Source organism: Schistocerca gregaria, chromosome 3 (genome assembly GCF_023897955.1).
Source record: "Schistocerca gregaria isolate iqSchGreg1 chromosome 3, iqSchGreg1.2, whole genome shotgun sequence".
Lineage (NCBI taxonomy): Eukaryota > Metazoa > Arthropoda > Insecta > Orthoptera > Acrididae > Schistocerca > Schistocerca gregaria.
Window position 1 is genome coordinate 414672880 of NC_064922.1, and position 15355 is coordinate 414688234.

The 15355-nt window shown below is 36.5% G+C and overlaps 1 protein-coding gene across 3 annotated transcripts in view; it reads left to right on the top strand.

The window, feature by feature from the left end:
- LOC126353865 (meiosis-specific with OB domain-containing protein) overlaps window positions 1-7178 on the top strand; it is a 284756-nt gene extending 277578 nt beyond the window's left edge. Inside the window, exon 10 of one of the 3 annotated variants that reach the window (XM_050003033.1) lies at window positions 2153-7178. In XM_050003033.1, coding sequence (XP_049858990.1) covers window positions 2153-2341 — 189 coding nt within the window. In that variant the 3' untranslated portion in view covers window positions 2342-7178. The remainder of the gene's footprint in view (window positions 1-2152) is intronic. The other 2 variants (XM_050003036.1, XM_050003035.1) reach the window with 2 other exon arrangements.
- Window positions 7179-15355: the final 8177 nt, after the last annotated feature.

The following is a 15355-nucleotide window of genomic DNA, read 5'->3' on the forward strand; positions in this document are numbered from 1 at the left end:
TCATTAACACTACAAGGCTCAAAAGTGACAGACCCAAATTCAGTGGTGAAAAAATTCAATGAATACTTCACCTCACTAGCTGAAGACCTCATTCAAGTACACTGTCAAGGACCAGTCCCAAGTTTCTCCAGCAAGTCAGTGATCTCAACTGCTTCTATGTATGTGTATGAAACAAACCCCAATGAAATTATAAGTAAAATTAAATCATTAAGCAATAAAATGTCAAGTGGTCTTGGTGAAGTACATGATTTCATATTAAAAGCACATGCTCACCACATAGCAAACCCCTTGGCAAAAATTTTCAACCTCTCTTTAAAAACTGGTGTATTCCCAGATATTTTTAAAATAGCAAAAGTTTCACCACTGCTAAAAAAAAGGTTCTTCTGAAAAAATATCAAACTACCAACCCATGTCACAGTTAAGTTCCTTCTCAAAAATTCTAGAAAAACTCTTCTATAACAGGCTTTTAAGTTTCATAAATAAATATGCACCTGTACAACATGGTTTTAGAAAGTCTAAATCCACACAGACACAATTTTCGAATTCTTAGACTGCATTTTAAAATCCCTTGATCAACATAAATTAGCTGCAGGTATTTTTCCAGATCCATCAAAAGCCTTTGATGTCCTGGACCATAACATTCTGCTCGGAAAATTAGAAAGGCGAGGAGTAAGAGGTGTAGCACATAGCTGGTTGTGTTCATACCTAAAAACCGCAGGCAGAAAGTATCACTTCAGTATGAACTCAACAAAATGAATAAAACAAGAAACAACTCCTTTAATTTCTAGGGAATTACCAGTAAAATATGGTGTACCACAGGGCTCAATCTTAGGTCCACTACTCTTCTTGATTTATGTGGACGACTTAGTTGAATATATGAGTCCCACAAAAACTATCCTGTTTGCCAATGACACCAGCATATTGCTCGCTGGATCCAGTCCAGAAACTTTGTGGTCCACAGCAGAAAGTTCTATGAAAAGACTTTCTGAGTGGTTCACAAAAAACAAACTCATTATAAATACTGAAAAAACTGTGTGTGTGTTGCTTTTCATTTAATTCCTCCAACTAATCAAATGTCTATTCAAGCTCAATTAAAAAATGATCCCCTAGAAAATGTGTCACAAAATTCTTGGGTCTTTGGGTTCAGAAAGACTTAAAATGGGACACACATATAAATAACTTGTGTAGAAAACTATTATCTATGTGCTGTGGCCTAAGAATTTTAAAGGCTACGACAAGCTAAACAACAGTACTGCAGGCATAATATGCACGGTTGCACTCACTAATCCGATATGGGATCATTTTCTGGGGATGCTCTACTCACAATGTAAAGGTTTTTAGAATGCAAAAAAGACCTTTAAGAATAATTTGTGGCCTTCAAAATATGGAGTCCTGTAAATCCCATTTTGCTGAGCTTGGTGTTCTAAATGTTCCAAGTTTATTCATTTATGAAACTATCTTGTTCACTAGGGACTACTTCCTGAAAACAGGCAAACTGCTACAGAACAAAAGTGTACACAGCTATAGTACCAGAAGGGAATCAAATATACATTAAAAATATCACAGAGCAACCACTTATCAGAGGAGCATAATTAACATTGGTGTAATACTACACAATAAGATACCAGAGGAAATAAAAAATACTACTCATCCAATATTTAAAGCTAAACTAAAGGCATTTCTAATAAAGCACTGTTTCTATTCTGTCAGAGAATTTCTGAATAAGTAACAAAATTAATTGTAGTAGGTACCTAATTTTAATTGTTAATACTATGTATTATTGTAACTTATCTTTGACCTGTCCAATATCAATTGTACAATTTGTGATATATGATAAAACTGGACCAATAAAAAATCAAATCAAAATTGAAACATCTTAGCTCTGTCCCACTCAGCACCTACCAGTGCTGCAATTTTTCATGACTGTATATAATATAATGAGTCCTTACTTTTCCAGCAAGCCTTTTTTCACTAAAGAGGAAGATACTGTGTGTAAATGAATACATAATAGGAAATAAACATTACGATAAATATTGGCTTCAAAAGTAAATAGAATATTGATGTTTACATAGTTTTCAGTTTTACATCCTCTCTTTTGTGTAGTATTACATTATTAGCCTTTTCTATTTTTATCTCTTTATTTCTGTTCAAGGTTAATGAATTTCTGGCCATGAAAGATGATTCAAGAACAGCACTAAAGTGGTGCTTGCTTATGGAACGCTGTGCAGCAAGAATTATGGTATTGCGGCCATCCTCAGAGCAACGACGTCCTCTTATTTCTGTATTGGCATGTTCAGTTGCAAATCCTGTAGAAGTTGCAGCACATATTCCAATTTTTTAGTCATTCTATAAAGTTTTATGATATAAAATTTAATACTATGTCATGCTGTCTGTTGCTGTCAATGTGTTGTACCAAATAAGATTAAATGTGAATTCTTATTCTTTTTAGCTTTAAGTAGGTGCCACTTAATGAATTATTGTCAATTACTGTCATTGAACTTTAATTTTCTGTAAAGAAATTGTATATATGTATTGCTCACATGTCAATGAAATGAGTTTTTAGTTGATACATAAGCATGTTCACATGCAAACATCATGGGTTATGCGTTCACATTATTATATAAGTAATAAGTCTTGAAAACAAAGTGAAGATCCAGCATTACTGAAGACCATAGAGTACTTAGAGAATGAAGTATCAAATGATAACTCAGACTAATAAAAGAAACACTGTTTAGACAGAATTACGACTCAGTGGAATGGAAATGGTTGCTCATCATCCCAGCTCATTTATGGCCAGCCATACTGAAGTATTTTCATAATGCACCATAAGATCATTTGACATTTGTGAAGGCCCTTGATAGAAACAGAAGTAGGTATCATTGGCCAGATCTCTAGAAATCTGTAAGTCTTTATGCTGGCCACTATAGGGAATGCCAACAACAACAGCATGTGCTTCAATTATGTGTGGACATCTTGCACTAATTTCTCCTCCATTTGTTTCATTTCAGTGGACTGTAATTAAATTCTTGTTTAACTAGACGGTCAGCTGCCTTCCTTACCTGCTATACTGCTAACAAAGCTGTACTGAAGGCTGCAACTCTCAAAATTGCCAGATTTCTTGTTGAGAGCCTGATTTTGAAGCATGGAACACAACATTATGTTCTGACTGTGAAAAGGTGTTTGAGTCAGTACCGGTGTTATAAGAAATTTGACAGTGCAGCATTGCTCACAGGATGACAATTTCCTACCACACATAGAGAAATGGCTTCTTGAAACATTCTAATAAGATTTTGGCAGATATTTATATTGGTATGATACAGTGGAACATCAATTTTATGTTCTGCAATTTTACGTTTTTCTCGATTCTACACCATACATTTGTAGCCCCTGTGAAAAATCCATAAAATCAATGTTAAAAATTGCCTGATTTTAATTTCTTCCTAGTAAGGTTTATGTCAATTCAATTCTAAGTTCTTACTCAATGTCTCACTTGACTTCATCCCATTTTCATACTTTTGGCATTTGATGTGACTGAACAACGTATAAGTGGCACAAAAGGCAGATGGTTCGCACCACAGGTAGTGACAGAGTTAAGAGAATATTGTAGGCCATTGTGGAGACGGGAGACGTGAGAGAGGAAATGCTGATGTGGTCCACGATCAGTGTTGCCAGCACAACTTGCAACATTTAGCTCCACCACATAATTATAATAGAACTACTGCTAGGTTGCAGTGGTAATGGAAAAACAAGACAGTTGTTGCACAGTGTTCAGTACTGAACCAATACGTGACAAAGAGGCCCAGCCACCACCTTTTCTTGTTCCACTCAGTCTCATCTTTCTCCATGTATTTCTGATGTCCTGTATTCAGCAACAATATCAACCTTTTAAAGTCAAACACTGAGTTTCAATGAATGTGCTTGGTCAGAATCGAGGAAATGTCGCTTCCGGCTAGTGAACTCTTATTGCCTGGTAACTTGTTAAGTCACCCAATAGCCAGCACAGCCATCACACCACACAAATACATGTAAAATGAGCTCACCTACTGGATGTGTGGAGAGGAGGAATGGCCCTTCAATGACAGGAGAGCAGTTAGGGGTGAAAGCACTTTGTGATGTGCTGAAAATATACTTTTCATGCAGATGATGTGCTATGACCGAGATGAAATATGGAAATAGAACAAGGGATTTCCAAGAACGTACTGTAAAGACGTTTGTGTTCAAATCTGACATGATACAGTTGCAACAACTGTATACACTACTCATGTACATACTTAGCATCGCACACACCAAACACTGTAGATCATAAAGACTGGCAGCAGTGATAAGAGGACGTGAAGCAAAATTGTACCACCTGAGCTTTCTTTCAGATTTACATTTTACACAGTTCATAGAAATTCACTGAGCTGGCTTCTAATAAGCTTGCAATGCCAACTGGGAAAGTAAACTCATTTTTTCATGTCTCTGTTTCTCTCATTGAACCTAAAATAACACTTTAATGGTGGTGAACATATGACATATGACATAAGAAAAGTAGTAAACAGTAACAGCAATGGTGACAAAATTTATCATTACGCAGATGTCCACATTTATGCTTATGGTTTAACCACTTACCATTGGCTGTGATGATTTTGATTTCATTCAATATGTTCATCAATTTTTGCTTTTTTCTGGATAAGCAAAAAGGATAATCTCACAAAACGTGTTTTGAATGTATAGTTCGTGGTCGTAGCATGTTGGAAAATTAGCTTAATTACCTTGTACCCAGACACCGATTCCAATTTTTTGATGAGTTTTTACTTGCTGTTACACACTTGTGATTTTTTAAGAACTTATGAAATTCTTTGCCACAAATTACTCTTTAAGCACAGTTTTGTACATTCAGTTTCCTTCACTTAGACAGATGTTAATACAAAGTATTGGAGGGGATTGCGATTTTTAAACATATATGCCAATTGTGTGCGTTTTTGCTTATATTTTGAGGGGTTTTAACATTTTCCTCAATTTTGCGTTTTTTACATCTGGAGTGCACGAAAACAAAAAATAGGGGTTTCACTGTATTGCCTGTTGTGACATTTACACATCACATAGATATCAAAGCACTACAGATCTCACACCATTTTCCTCGATCCCCAGTCAAGAAGCTGAAACAACACTGAATACTTTGTTTCCATTTCAGCTTGATGATGCTGAAAGAGATTGTACCAAACAGCTCATCATTCAGATGCAAGAAGCAAAGCATTGCCATTCACAAAATAATATTTGCTGGTGATCTTGATGGAAGTAACTCCATTTGAACACTGCAGTGATCATGAGGATACGACAATGTGATCAGATTTCAAAGACCCACCATTGCTGTCAAATAAACAACCACTGACTATATCCAGATCTAGGTCCGTCCTGTCAAACCAGCAGTTCGGCATTTTGCAAGGAGGGGGAGTAATGCAAAGTAGTGAACATTATGCACCGTTGTGTAAAGGTTGCAGTAATTGCAGGCTTGTGATGTGTGGGTTACTGCCTACTTTAATTACTTATCAATTAAGATTTTTAACTTCTGGAAACTCCTGGAACTTAGTTACTAGACTATTATTTGTATAAATACGAGCACTCTGCTGGGGCAGAGGAATGCCTTCATGAGCGAGAGTGTTAAAATTTCAATGATTAACTGCTGAAACATTTTCAAAGAAGTCATAGCATTTGAAGCACTCCTAAAAACCAGTGGATCTCACATAACTGAAAACTGGTTAAAACTTGCAATTGATAACATTGAGATCTTTGGTGAAAATTTGTTTATATCAAATGAATGGACTGTTGAGAAATGAAGGTGTTGTATTTGTTTCAGTAGACAAGAAACTCAAATCCAACAAGATGAAAATTCAAATCGCATGCAAGAGTGTTTGAGCAAGACCTAGACTGTCTGGACAAGACTCACAATCAGTATCATGGCTTCACACAAACTTGTAACTGGACCTTTCTATTGACCACCAGTCCCACCCCCAGATGCCACCAAATACTTTAGAGAAAATATACGTTCACTAGTACATATATTTCCCAATTATTCTTTAGGAGTCAAAGGAGACTTTAACCATCCAGATAATTAGATCCTACTCACAAAGGGATACTCAAATCAGGTCTCCAGCTACCAGACAACCAATCGACTAGGAGATTGGACATCTCAAATAGCTGATAACATTCACACAGGCGTGACCTGAGTCTCCTGTACAGTCAAGTCTCTTGTGGTGTGAATTAAATCAGTCTCATTGGCCGTGGGCAAAGGATGTATGTAGCGCGCTTTTTTGTGTGCCGTGACCCCAGTAGTACAATGTCCAGCGACAGTATTACGGATAATGATATTACAATACAGTATTATAATTACTGCCAGTGCAGAATGAGAAAAGTGAGAAAGTTGTGGGTTCGTGCTTACACTGAGAATAATATAAATTGTAGGTAAAAGTTGCCTAACTGCTTGGGTGCATTGGATGGGAAACATATCGATAAATTACCTGGGGCAGGGTCAACTAACTTCAGTTACAAATACTACCTATCCGCAGTATTGCTGGCATGCAGTGATGCTGATGTTTTATTCATTATCATTGAAACTGATTATGCAGGTAGAAACAGCGATGGAGGGATATTTTGTCCTTCAGCAACCAAACACTGGATTACAAATGAAAGATTAAACTTAGCATTGCTTTCAAGATTACCAGATGATGAAAATGAATAAAATATCCCTCATTACTTTGTAGGAGACGAAGTGTTTCCATTATCACACTAATTGATGCAACCGCACCCACAAAAAAACTCTCGATAATCTATGGAATGTGCATTTGGAATGGTGACGCAGAACTTCCAAGTCCTGAGATAAGCAATCCTATTTGTTCTCAAACTACAGAAAGAGTAGCGACATAATAAAATCCATGTGCATATTGCATAACTTCATTCGAAAACATGAAGGTATCCAATACAGTTGTGGTGAACAACAATGCAACAACTCCGAAACACCAACAGTCAGAATACAGCCAAGGAGAGACACTGACCTGCATGCTCATTCTATTACTTATAAACTAAGGAATTATTTAGCCCACTACTTTCTGACACCCCGTGCTTCCCTCCCATGGCAATGGAAGTAGCATCAACAATAACCATGATCTACTGTAGTTGTCTTTCTTTACAAAATTTTATGTGTGTAATGTGTATTTCTGTAAAACTTATAAATGTATTTCTGTACATTTTTCTTTACATATTAATCTAATTAAAAACATTTTTGTTCCACATTTATTGTATAGTGGATCCTTATAAATCATTGAGTAGTTTTTCAGTAAAATGGATCTTAAAGCACAATGAGTAGGGTGTATTTATTTTATGTTAAAAATTTTAATTACTGATAATGAACTTTTCTGATAGATCAACTTCATTGGCAACTTCATGCCCTGCTCTCTCTGTCACCTCCTTTCGTATCACCCATCCAATTTGTAATTTTATAGTTCTGGATATTTCTCCACTTCTCAGACAAATTTCAAATTAAACTATTGTTCATACATTGCACAACCCAATGGTACAAATGCAACTGAGAGACTGGGAGACTTGGTGACTAATGCGTCGAGCCGAATAGTATTCAAGTCGCAGCAACTGTGGGACGCCTCTACTGTAGAATCCCTATCTGAACAAACCCACCTAATTACACAAGCCAGGTTTCTCAGTTGCAAAGTATCTCAGTCACTCGGAGTCTTAAGTACCCTGTGTGAATAGGGCCTAACAGCTCTGTAAGTGGTAGGTATGACAAGACATCTGGGGAAACAATAATAAATGCCTTCTCTGAAAACTACTTTGAACGGGTAGTTTGGTAGCCCACTCGTGATAGAAATGTATCATGTATAATGAGAACAAATAGAAATGTCCTCTTTGAGGATGTCCGCAGTGAATCTGGTACCAGTGACCATGAGGCAGTTGTAGCAGCAATGATTATTAAAATACAAACCTCTACTGAAACAAGCAATAAGATGCACATTTTCAGAAAACTAGATAAAGGGGGGGGGGGGGGGGGAGTAGTGTCTTACTTTGATAATGAACTTGATACTTTACTTCTGAAGAGGAGTGTTTTGAAGGACTGTGACTCAGATTCAGAAAAATATTTGATCAAGTGCTTGATAGATGAATACTTAGTAGATCAGTTCAGATTGAATGGACCCTACATGGTATCAGTCACTGTAAAGCAACTTTTAAGAGAACAAAGCTCCAGTGGTTTTTGGAATTCCTGTCAACTTCTATACAGAATTTGCAGCTGAGTTAGCTCCCCTTATAACCATATTATACTGTAGATCGCTTCAACAAGAAACTATGCCCAGCAGGTGTAAGAAAGCACAGGTCTCACCTATCTAAATTGTAGCAGAAGTGATCCACAAAACTACTATCCATTATAATTTACAACCATCTGCTGTAAAGTTTTATAGCATTTTCTGAGCTCAAATGTAATGAGATATTGAGAACTGAATGATCTCCTCCATACAACAAGCCTGGATTCCAAAAATCGGTCATGCAAGATCCAGTTTGCACTTTTCTCATATGACATCCAGAATTCCATGAGTCAAGGTAATTAGGTAGCTTTTGACCAAGTACCACACCAATGCTCACCATCAAAAGTATAATCATATGGAATATAAAGTGAAATTTGTCACTGGATTGGGGATTTCCTGGGAGGGAGGACAGAGCATGTCTTCTTGAAGGGACAGATATCAACATACATAGAAGTAACTTCAGGCTTGGCACAGGGAAGTGTGTTGGGCTTTGCAGTTCATGTTGTATATTAATGACCTAGCACACAAGACTTTCACACATGATGCAGTTACCTATAATGAAGTCTCATCTGAAAATTCACAAATACGCAAATATTCAGCAGATCTTCATAAGATTTCAAAGTGCCACAAAGATTGACAACTCGCTTCAAGTGTTTAGAAATGCAAAGTTATGAGTCTCTCACAGGGTTTACGAAGACAAGATTAAACAAACTACAATTAACACAGAGGCACTTGAACAGTCATCGCTCCCACATTCCATATGGAAATAGAAAGGGAAGAATCCCCAATAATTGGTACAATGGGAAGTACCCTCTGCCATTCACTTTACAGTGGTTTGCAGAGTATAGATATTGACATGGATTCAAAAAGGAGTGTGAGAAAGCACCATTAACATTTGTCAACAGAATATTAGTTGCCATTTGATATGTGTCTGAGAAAATCATTACAATCAATAACTAAACTTATGTTACACAAACTTTAATGTATATCTAAGTAATCCCCTGAAAGTCCACTGCCGTTGCAGCTTAGGAACTGAGGAATCATGTTGATTCCCACAGTGCAATTTTTTATGCTAGTAGAACTATGCCACACTTCACGTTTCCTCTCTCTGTCATTCCACAGAATAATATTCTCAGAAGCGCTGGGACATCTAAAAAATTCTTACCTATACAAACAAATAGTGGATATTAGTTGGAAGTGCCAGTTTGGCATACTACAGGCACCTGTTGCAGGTGAAAGGTTTCACATCTGTTCTGTAACATCTTGGATTCATCCTGCTGCAGTGACTGGCTAAAAAAGTAGTATTTAAACATTTCATTGCAGTCGCCTTTGACTACAGACTGGAAATCCATCAGATCAAATAAATGGTTGGTAATAATAAATTAAAAGGTTAGTCTTGTTCATGTCTGAGCTGCTTTGGAAGGAACACATTAGGCTGACTGATGGTGAAACAAATGCGAAAAAGAGATTTTAAGGCTCTAACTATTGGCACTTCCCACCCCCCACCCCCCACCCCCCCCCCACCCCCCAAATAAGGCTTCTACAAGGATAATTGCTTTGGAAGGAACACGTTAGATTGCTCTGATGGTGAAAGAAATGGAAAAAACTGATTTTAAGGCCCTTTAACTTTTGTCACACTGTTTGTTTTTTTCCCAAGTAAGACTTCTGTTAAGATAGGCATATCCTATTATATTGTGTATGAAGAACAGAAAAGTGATATATCAAAATTTTGTATGTGGCTTTTTTCAGTGCAGTGGTCAAAAAAGTGCAGTCAAGATGTATAATGCTGGTACTGAAGAACTCATCTCTGATGTGCTGAAAGAAGAACTCGCAATAGCTAAAAATTATATGAATGACATCGAATCATAAATTAATTCTTTAAATGTCGATTTTAATCCTTGTGTGAAAAATGAACAAAGTAAAACTACAACACTCTCAAAGAAACCGTTACTGAAATTCAAAGTGCTCCAATATCTGCTATAGTTACGAAAAACTCGTTTGCGCCCATTACACAAGAGAAACACCGACAAATGAAATTATTGAGAGAAGACGAGACAAAACCAAAAGTTTGTATCTTTGCATACAGCCACTACGAATATGCAATCTAAATTTTCTGTAAAACCTGGGGCTCCTTTCCAGCAAATAATTATAGATTTAAGCCCTCAACCAAACGATGTTTGTGTAATTATTGCTGGAGCTAACAATGTTTATAAAAATGAGTTGAAAAATGCAATCACAGCATTGTGAAATGCACTGGAAAGAATCTCGTCAAGAAAAACAATCGCCGTTAGCATCCCACATAGACATGATCTAATAAACAGTTCATGTGTAAATAATGAAATCAAATTCACAAACAGAATGTTTGAAAAGGTATGCAAAGCAATCAAGGACATGAAGTTTTTGGACAGTAATTCCAAGGAGAGAAACCATATTACTTGACATGGAATGCACAGGAACCAGCTAGGAAAATGTGTACTCGCTAAAGCACTATTAGCAGAAAATTTAAAACTATGTGAAAACACCACTCCTCCAATCATTCTAAAAGCACCTGTGTCCATTGAAACTGTACCATTGGAAGAAATACAGACAGTGTCGTCAAAATACTCCTTCAAACCTAATGGAACAGCTGAAGGGAAGACTTCATATGCCCCAGCACCTGTATGTGAATCAACACAAACAGGTCTTTTATACAAAAGCAAGACAGCACCAGCAGTTACAACTCAAGTGGGAAATGTTAGTCCACTGCCAACTTGTGAAGCAGCAGCATTTAAGGAGGAAGAATAGTCATCAATAGCAGAAACAGCAACATCAACCCCCACAGGATCAAGTGTACAGTGTAGAAACCTCACCAACAGGAGATCCACTCTCTGTGGCAAAAAGGAACACAGTAGTGACTGCAGCTGCTCCACATAGGATGTGCCTGAGATCAAGAAAGTCCTCAGCTGCAAATGGGGATTTTTTATGGTACTGGGGCAGAAGGGGGAAGGTTCCAATCAGAATGTAAGTAATGTAGTTAATAACAACAAATGTGGGTGTTACCAGCACAACAGCCCCCTCTTCCCTGCAGAAAACTGTTCCTGTAATACTGGTATGTCAAAATAAATAAAACTCAGTCCCAACAGTGGCAGCACCACAACCAATCATGTAATTAAAAATAAGCTCAAAAATTTTCACCAAAATATTCAAAGCCTGCTTTGTAAGTTAGACCAATTTATTGTAAATATTGATGAACCAACAGGCGCAAGTTGTGCTCATATTCTCTGTCTGACAGAACACCATGTCACTTTTGGCATCGAAATACTCAATATACCGAACTATGTTTTAGCTACCTCATTTTGTAGAAAGCATATGTGAAAAGGTGGGGCACTTATTTATGTGAAAAACAGCCTAACCTTTAATACAATAGACGTAGAGAAATATTGTGTAGAGAAAGACTTTGAGGCATGTGTCGCAGAAATATTAGAAGCTAACAAGAAACTGGTAATTGCAGCAATGTACAGGGCTCCATCTGGTAATTTTAAGGTATTCATGAAACAATTAGATTCTGTGCTATTGTATCTCACAAGAAAAAATAGGGACATTATAGTGACTGGATATTTTAATATAGATTTCCTAAAAAGCTCATCTTCTAAGACAGAGTTTGCAGATTTAATGCGTGCATACAACCTTGTCTCCACTGTCAGCTTTCCCACAAGAATTACTGCCACTTCCAGCACTCTATTAGACAATATCTTTGTAGATATGAGTAAAACTAATCACATCAAAGTTGCAAAAGTCATAAATGGTCTCTCTGATCATGATGGGCAAATCAGAACAAAACTAGTGCACAGTGGAAAACTATTAGAAACATGAATGAGGAAAATATCCAAAACTTCAAATTATGCATTCGGGAGACTGACTGGAGGTATGTTTATCTTGCAAATGATGTTAATACAAAATATAATTTATTTACTGATGAATTATCAGGTATATTTGAAAATGTCTTTCCAAAAAAGGCCTGTAAGACTACAGAACAGGCAATCAAGCAAAAAACCATGACTCACCAAGGGCATAAAAAATATCATGCCAGAAAAAAAGAGAACTGTATATAATATCCAGACAATCCATAATCCCCTCCAGATGAAATATTATAGGACATACTGCAAAATCTTAACTAAAGCCATTAAAAAATCTAAAAGTATGTGCATACAATCTGAAATTAACTGTTCAAACGATAAAATTAGAACGATTTGGAATGCAATAAAGAGGGAAACAGGTACTGCACCATCTGACAATGAAAAAACTGCTGTCCTAGACATTAACGATTTGGAAGTAACTGATAGTAAACAGATAGCAGACACATTTAACAACCACTTTCTAAGTGTCACCTCTCAAATAGGTTGCAGTGGTGACCTAAGGAAAGCCGCAGATATTCTGAAACTTAACCTCCCACATGTTTTAATGATATAAATGTAACACCCATAACTGTTAATGAAATTTAAAAAATAATACACTCATTGAAAAGTAAAGGATCTTCAGGTATAGATAACATCTCTAGTAAATTGTTGAAAGCCTGTAGTAATGATGTAAATGTAGTACTTGCTCACATTTGCAACATGTCTCTTTATGAGGGAGTTGTTCCAGAGAGAATAAAATATGCCATTGTGAGACCTCTTTTGAAGTCTGGTGATTCTACAGATGTCAAAAATTATCGTCCTGTCTCTCTCTTATTTTCAAAGGTTCTTGAAAAGGCAGTGTATAAAAGGATTGTGGCACATCTTGATAAACTTAATATTATTAACCACAGACAGTTTGGTTTTCAAAAAGGGGTTTCCACAGAGCGTGCCATATATTCACTCACAAATGATGCCTTGGAGTCTATTAATAGTATGAAGTCACCAGTTGGTGTCTTCTGTGATATTTCCAAGGCCTTTGATTGTGTAAACCACAAGATACTCTTGGATAAGGCCTATCATTACGGAATCAAAGAACCTATAGGTAACTGGCTAAAATCATATCTTGAAGACAGGAAACAAAAGGTGGTTCTAAATGGGCGCAACAAAGGATGTTCTAATCTAGTGGATTCTGAATGGGGCAAAATTCAGCATGGAGTTCCCCAGTGGTCTGTCCTTGGACCCCTGCTGTTTTTAATGTATGTTAATGATTTGCCCTTGTCCATTAGTAAAAATTGGGAATTCACAATGTTTGCTGATGATACAAGCATTGTCGTAGATGGTAAGACTACTACTGATCTGGAGACTGATGTTAATGATATACTCAGAGAAGTTACAGTTGGTTTTCAATTAATTCCCTTTCAGTTAATGTTAAAAAAACTAATTTTATACAACCAGGCACTAGAACAGGTGCAATCCACTAAATTCCTGGGGGTTCACATTGACAGTAGGCTCAACTGGGAACAGCATGTGTCCCTTACTCTAAAAAGGCTTTCATCAGCAACTTTTGCTCTAAGAATCATTACTCATTTTGGGGACATCAACATTTTAAAATCGCCTAACTTTGGGTACTTTCACTCATTAATAAGTTACGGCTTAATATTCTGGAGTAATTCACCAGCCCCAAAAAAAATCTTAACTGCTCAGAAGAGAGCAGTCAGAATCATGTGTGGATTTCCTCCACGAACCTCATGTAGATAACTTTTTACACATTTAGGTATTCTGACCACAACATGTTAGTACATATACTCTCTGATGAATGTAGTTAATAAAGACTATGCTCAGTATGAAACAAATTGTTCATACCATAACTACAATACTAGAGGTAAAGATGATCTACATGTTGAACTAAAAAATTTAACACTTGTACAGAAGGGAGTAAAGTATGCTGCTATAAAGACTTTTAATGCATTGCCTAATTATTTTAAATGTACAAGAGAAAATGAAAGGTATGTTCAAAGGTATGTTAAAAAAATACCTGCTTGACCATCCACTGTACTCGTTACATGAATTCTTTTCCAGACGTAATGCCCTCCCTTAATAATAGATGTATTTAGTCTCTTAATTATTAGATGGACGATACAATATTATGTTAATGTTATAGTGTTAATGTTATATTGAGAATTGCTATACTAGTTAAATGACAGCTTGTAAATGAGAAAAAGTGATACATATTAATATCTACATCATTGTATTATATTAGTATTCTGTAGCGTTAACTGTATTTTTACAATTATATTGACACATTCCACATCCAGGCGAATCACTCGCATGTACGGATCTATGGAATATGCATACCAAATAAACAAATAAATTTAAAAAAATTGGTTGTCTTTCATCTTTTTTTTTTTTTTTTTTTTTTTGTTCAAGTAGCAATAAAGCAAATGCCAGGATGGTTCCTTAACCTAGGTCATGGCCAAACACCTGTCCTATTCCCATAGGCTACCAGGCCTATCATCTAAAGGCAATTTATGCATGTTGTGTGATATTTTAGCCTCTTGATTGGCACTGTCTTACCTTTACAAACAAAAAAAAAGTACATTTTGATATGGTCTTGGATAAATAAAGGTAAATAAATAAGATATGGTACAAGTCAGTCGAGGTGTCAGCGGGGGTGAGTACGAGCTGTAACTCTTACAAGTTAGAAGAAACTAGCATACAGTGGGGTGAGGTAGATAAGGTTTAACTGTGAAGCTGCCTTTATCTCTTTGAATGAGCTGTTGCACAAAATGGATCCCACAGGGAATTCTATCTGGGATGTGAAAAGAAGTAAAAGATGTACATTCCACACAATCAAATGGTTTTTCATTGGTGTAATTCAGTGCTATTCTAATGACAAACTAAAATTTAGAGCATTTCTGAACAGTTACGTGGCAATGAAGTTTACATGGTTCTCCAACAGAGTGTTCTTTCCTTGTCTTAAACTCCACCGCATTTTTAAATGACATTTAATATGCTCTGGTAGGGTGCTGAATAGATTTATACTCATGCAATTGACTTCTTTCTGTACTGTCAACCCCTTCATTTACATCCCACTCAGAAAAAGGTAATCAATGGGGACGTTTAAAATCTCTCCGTACTTCTCCCTGCCACTACGTTACACAAAATGACAATGAATAGTGATACTGATTA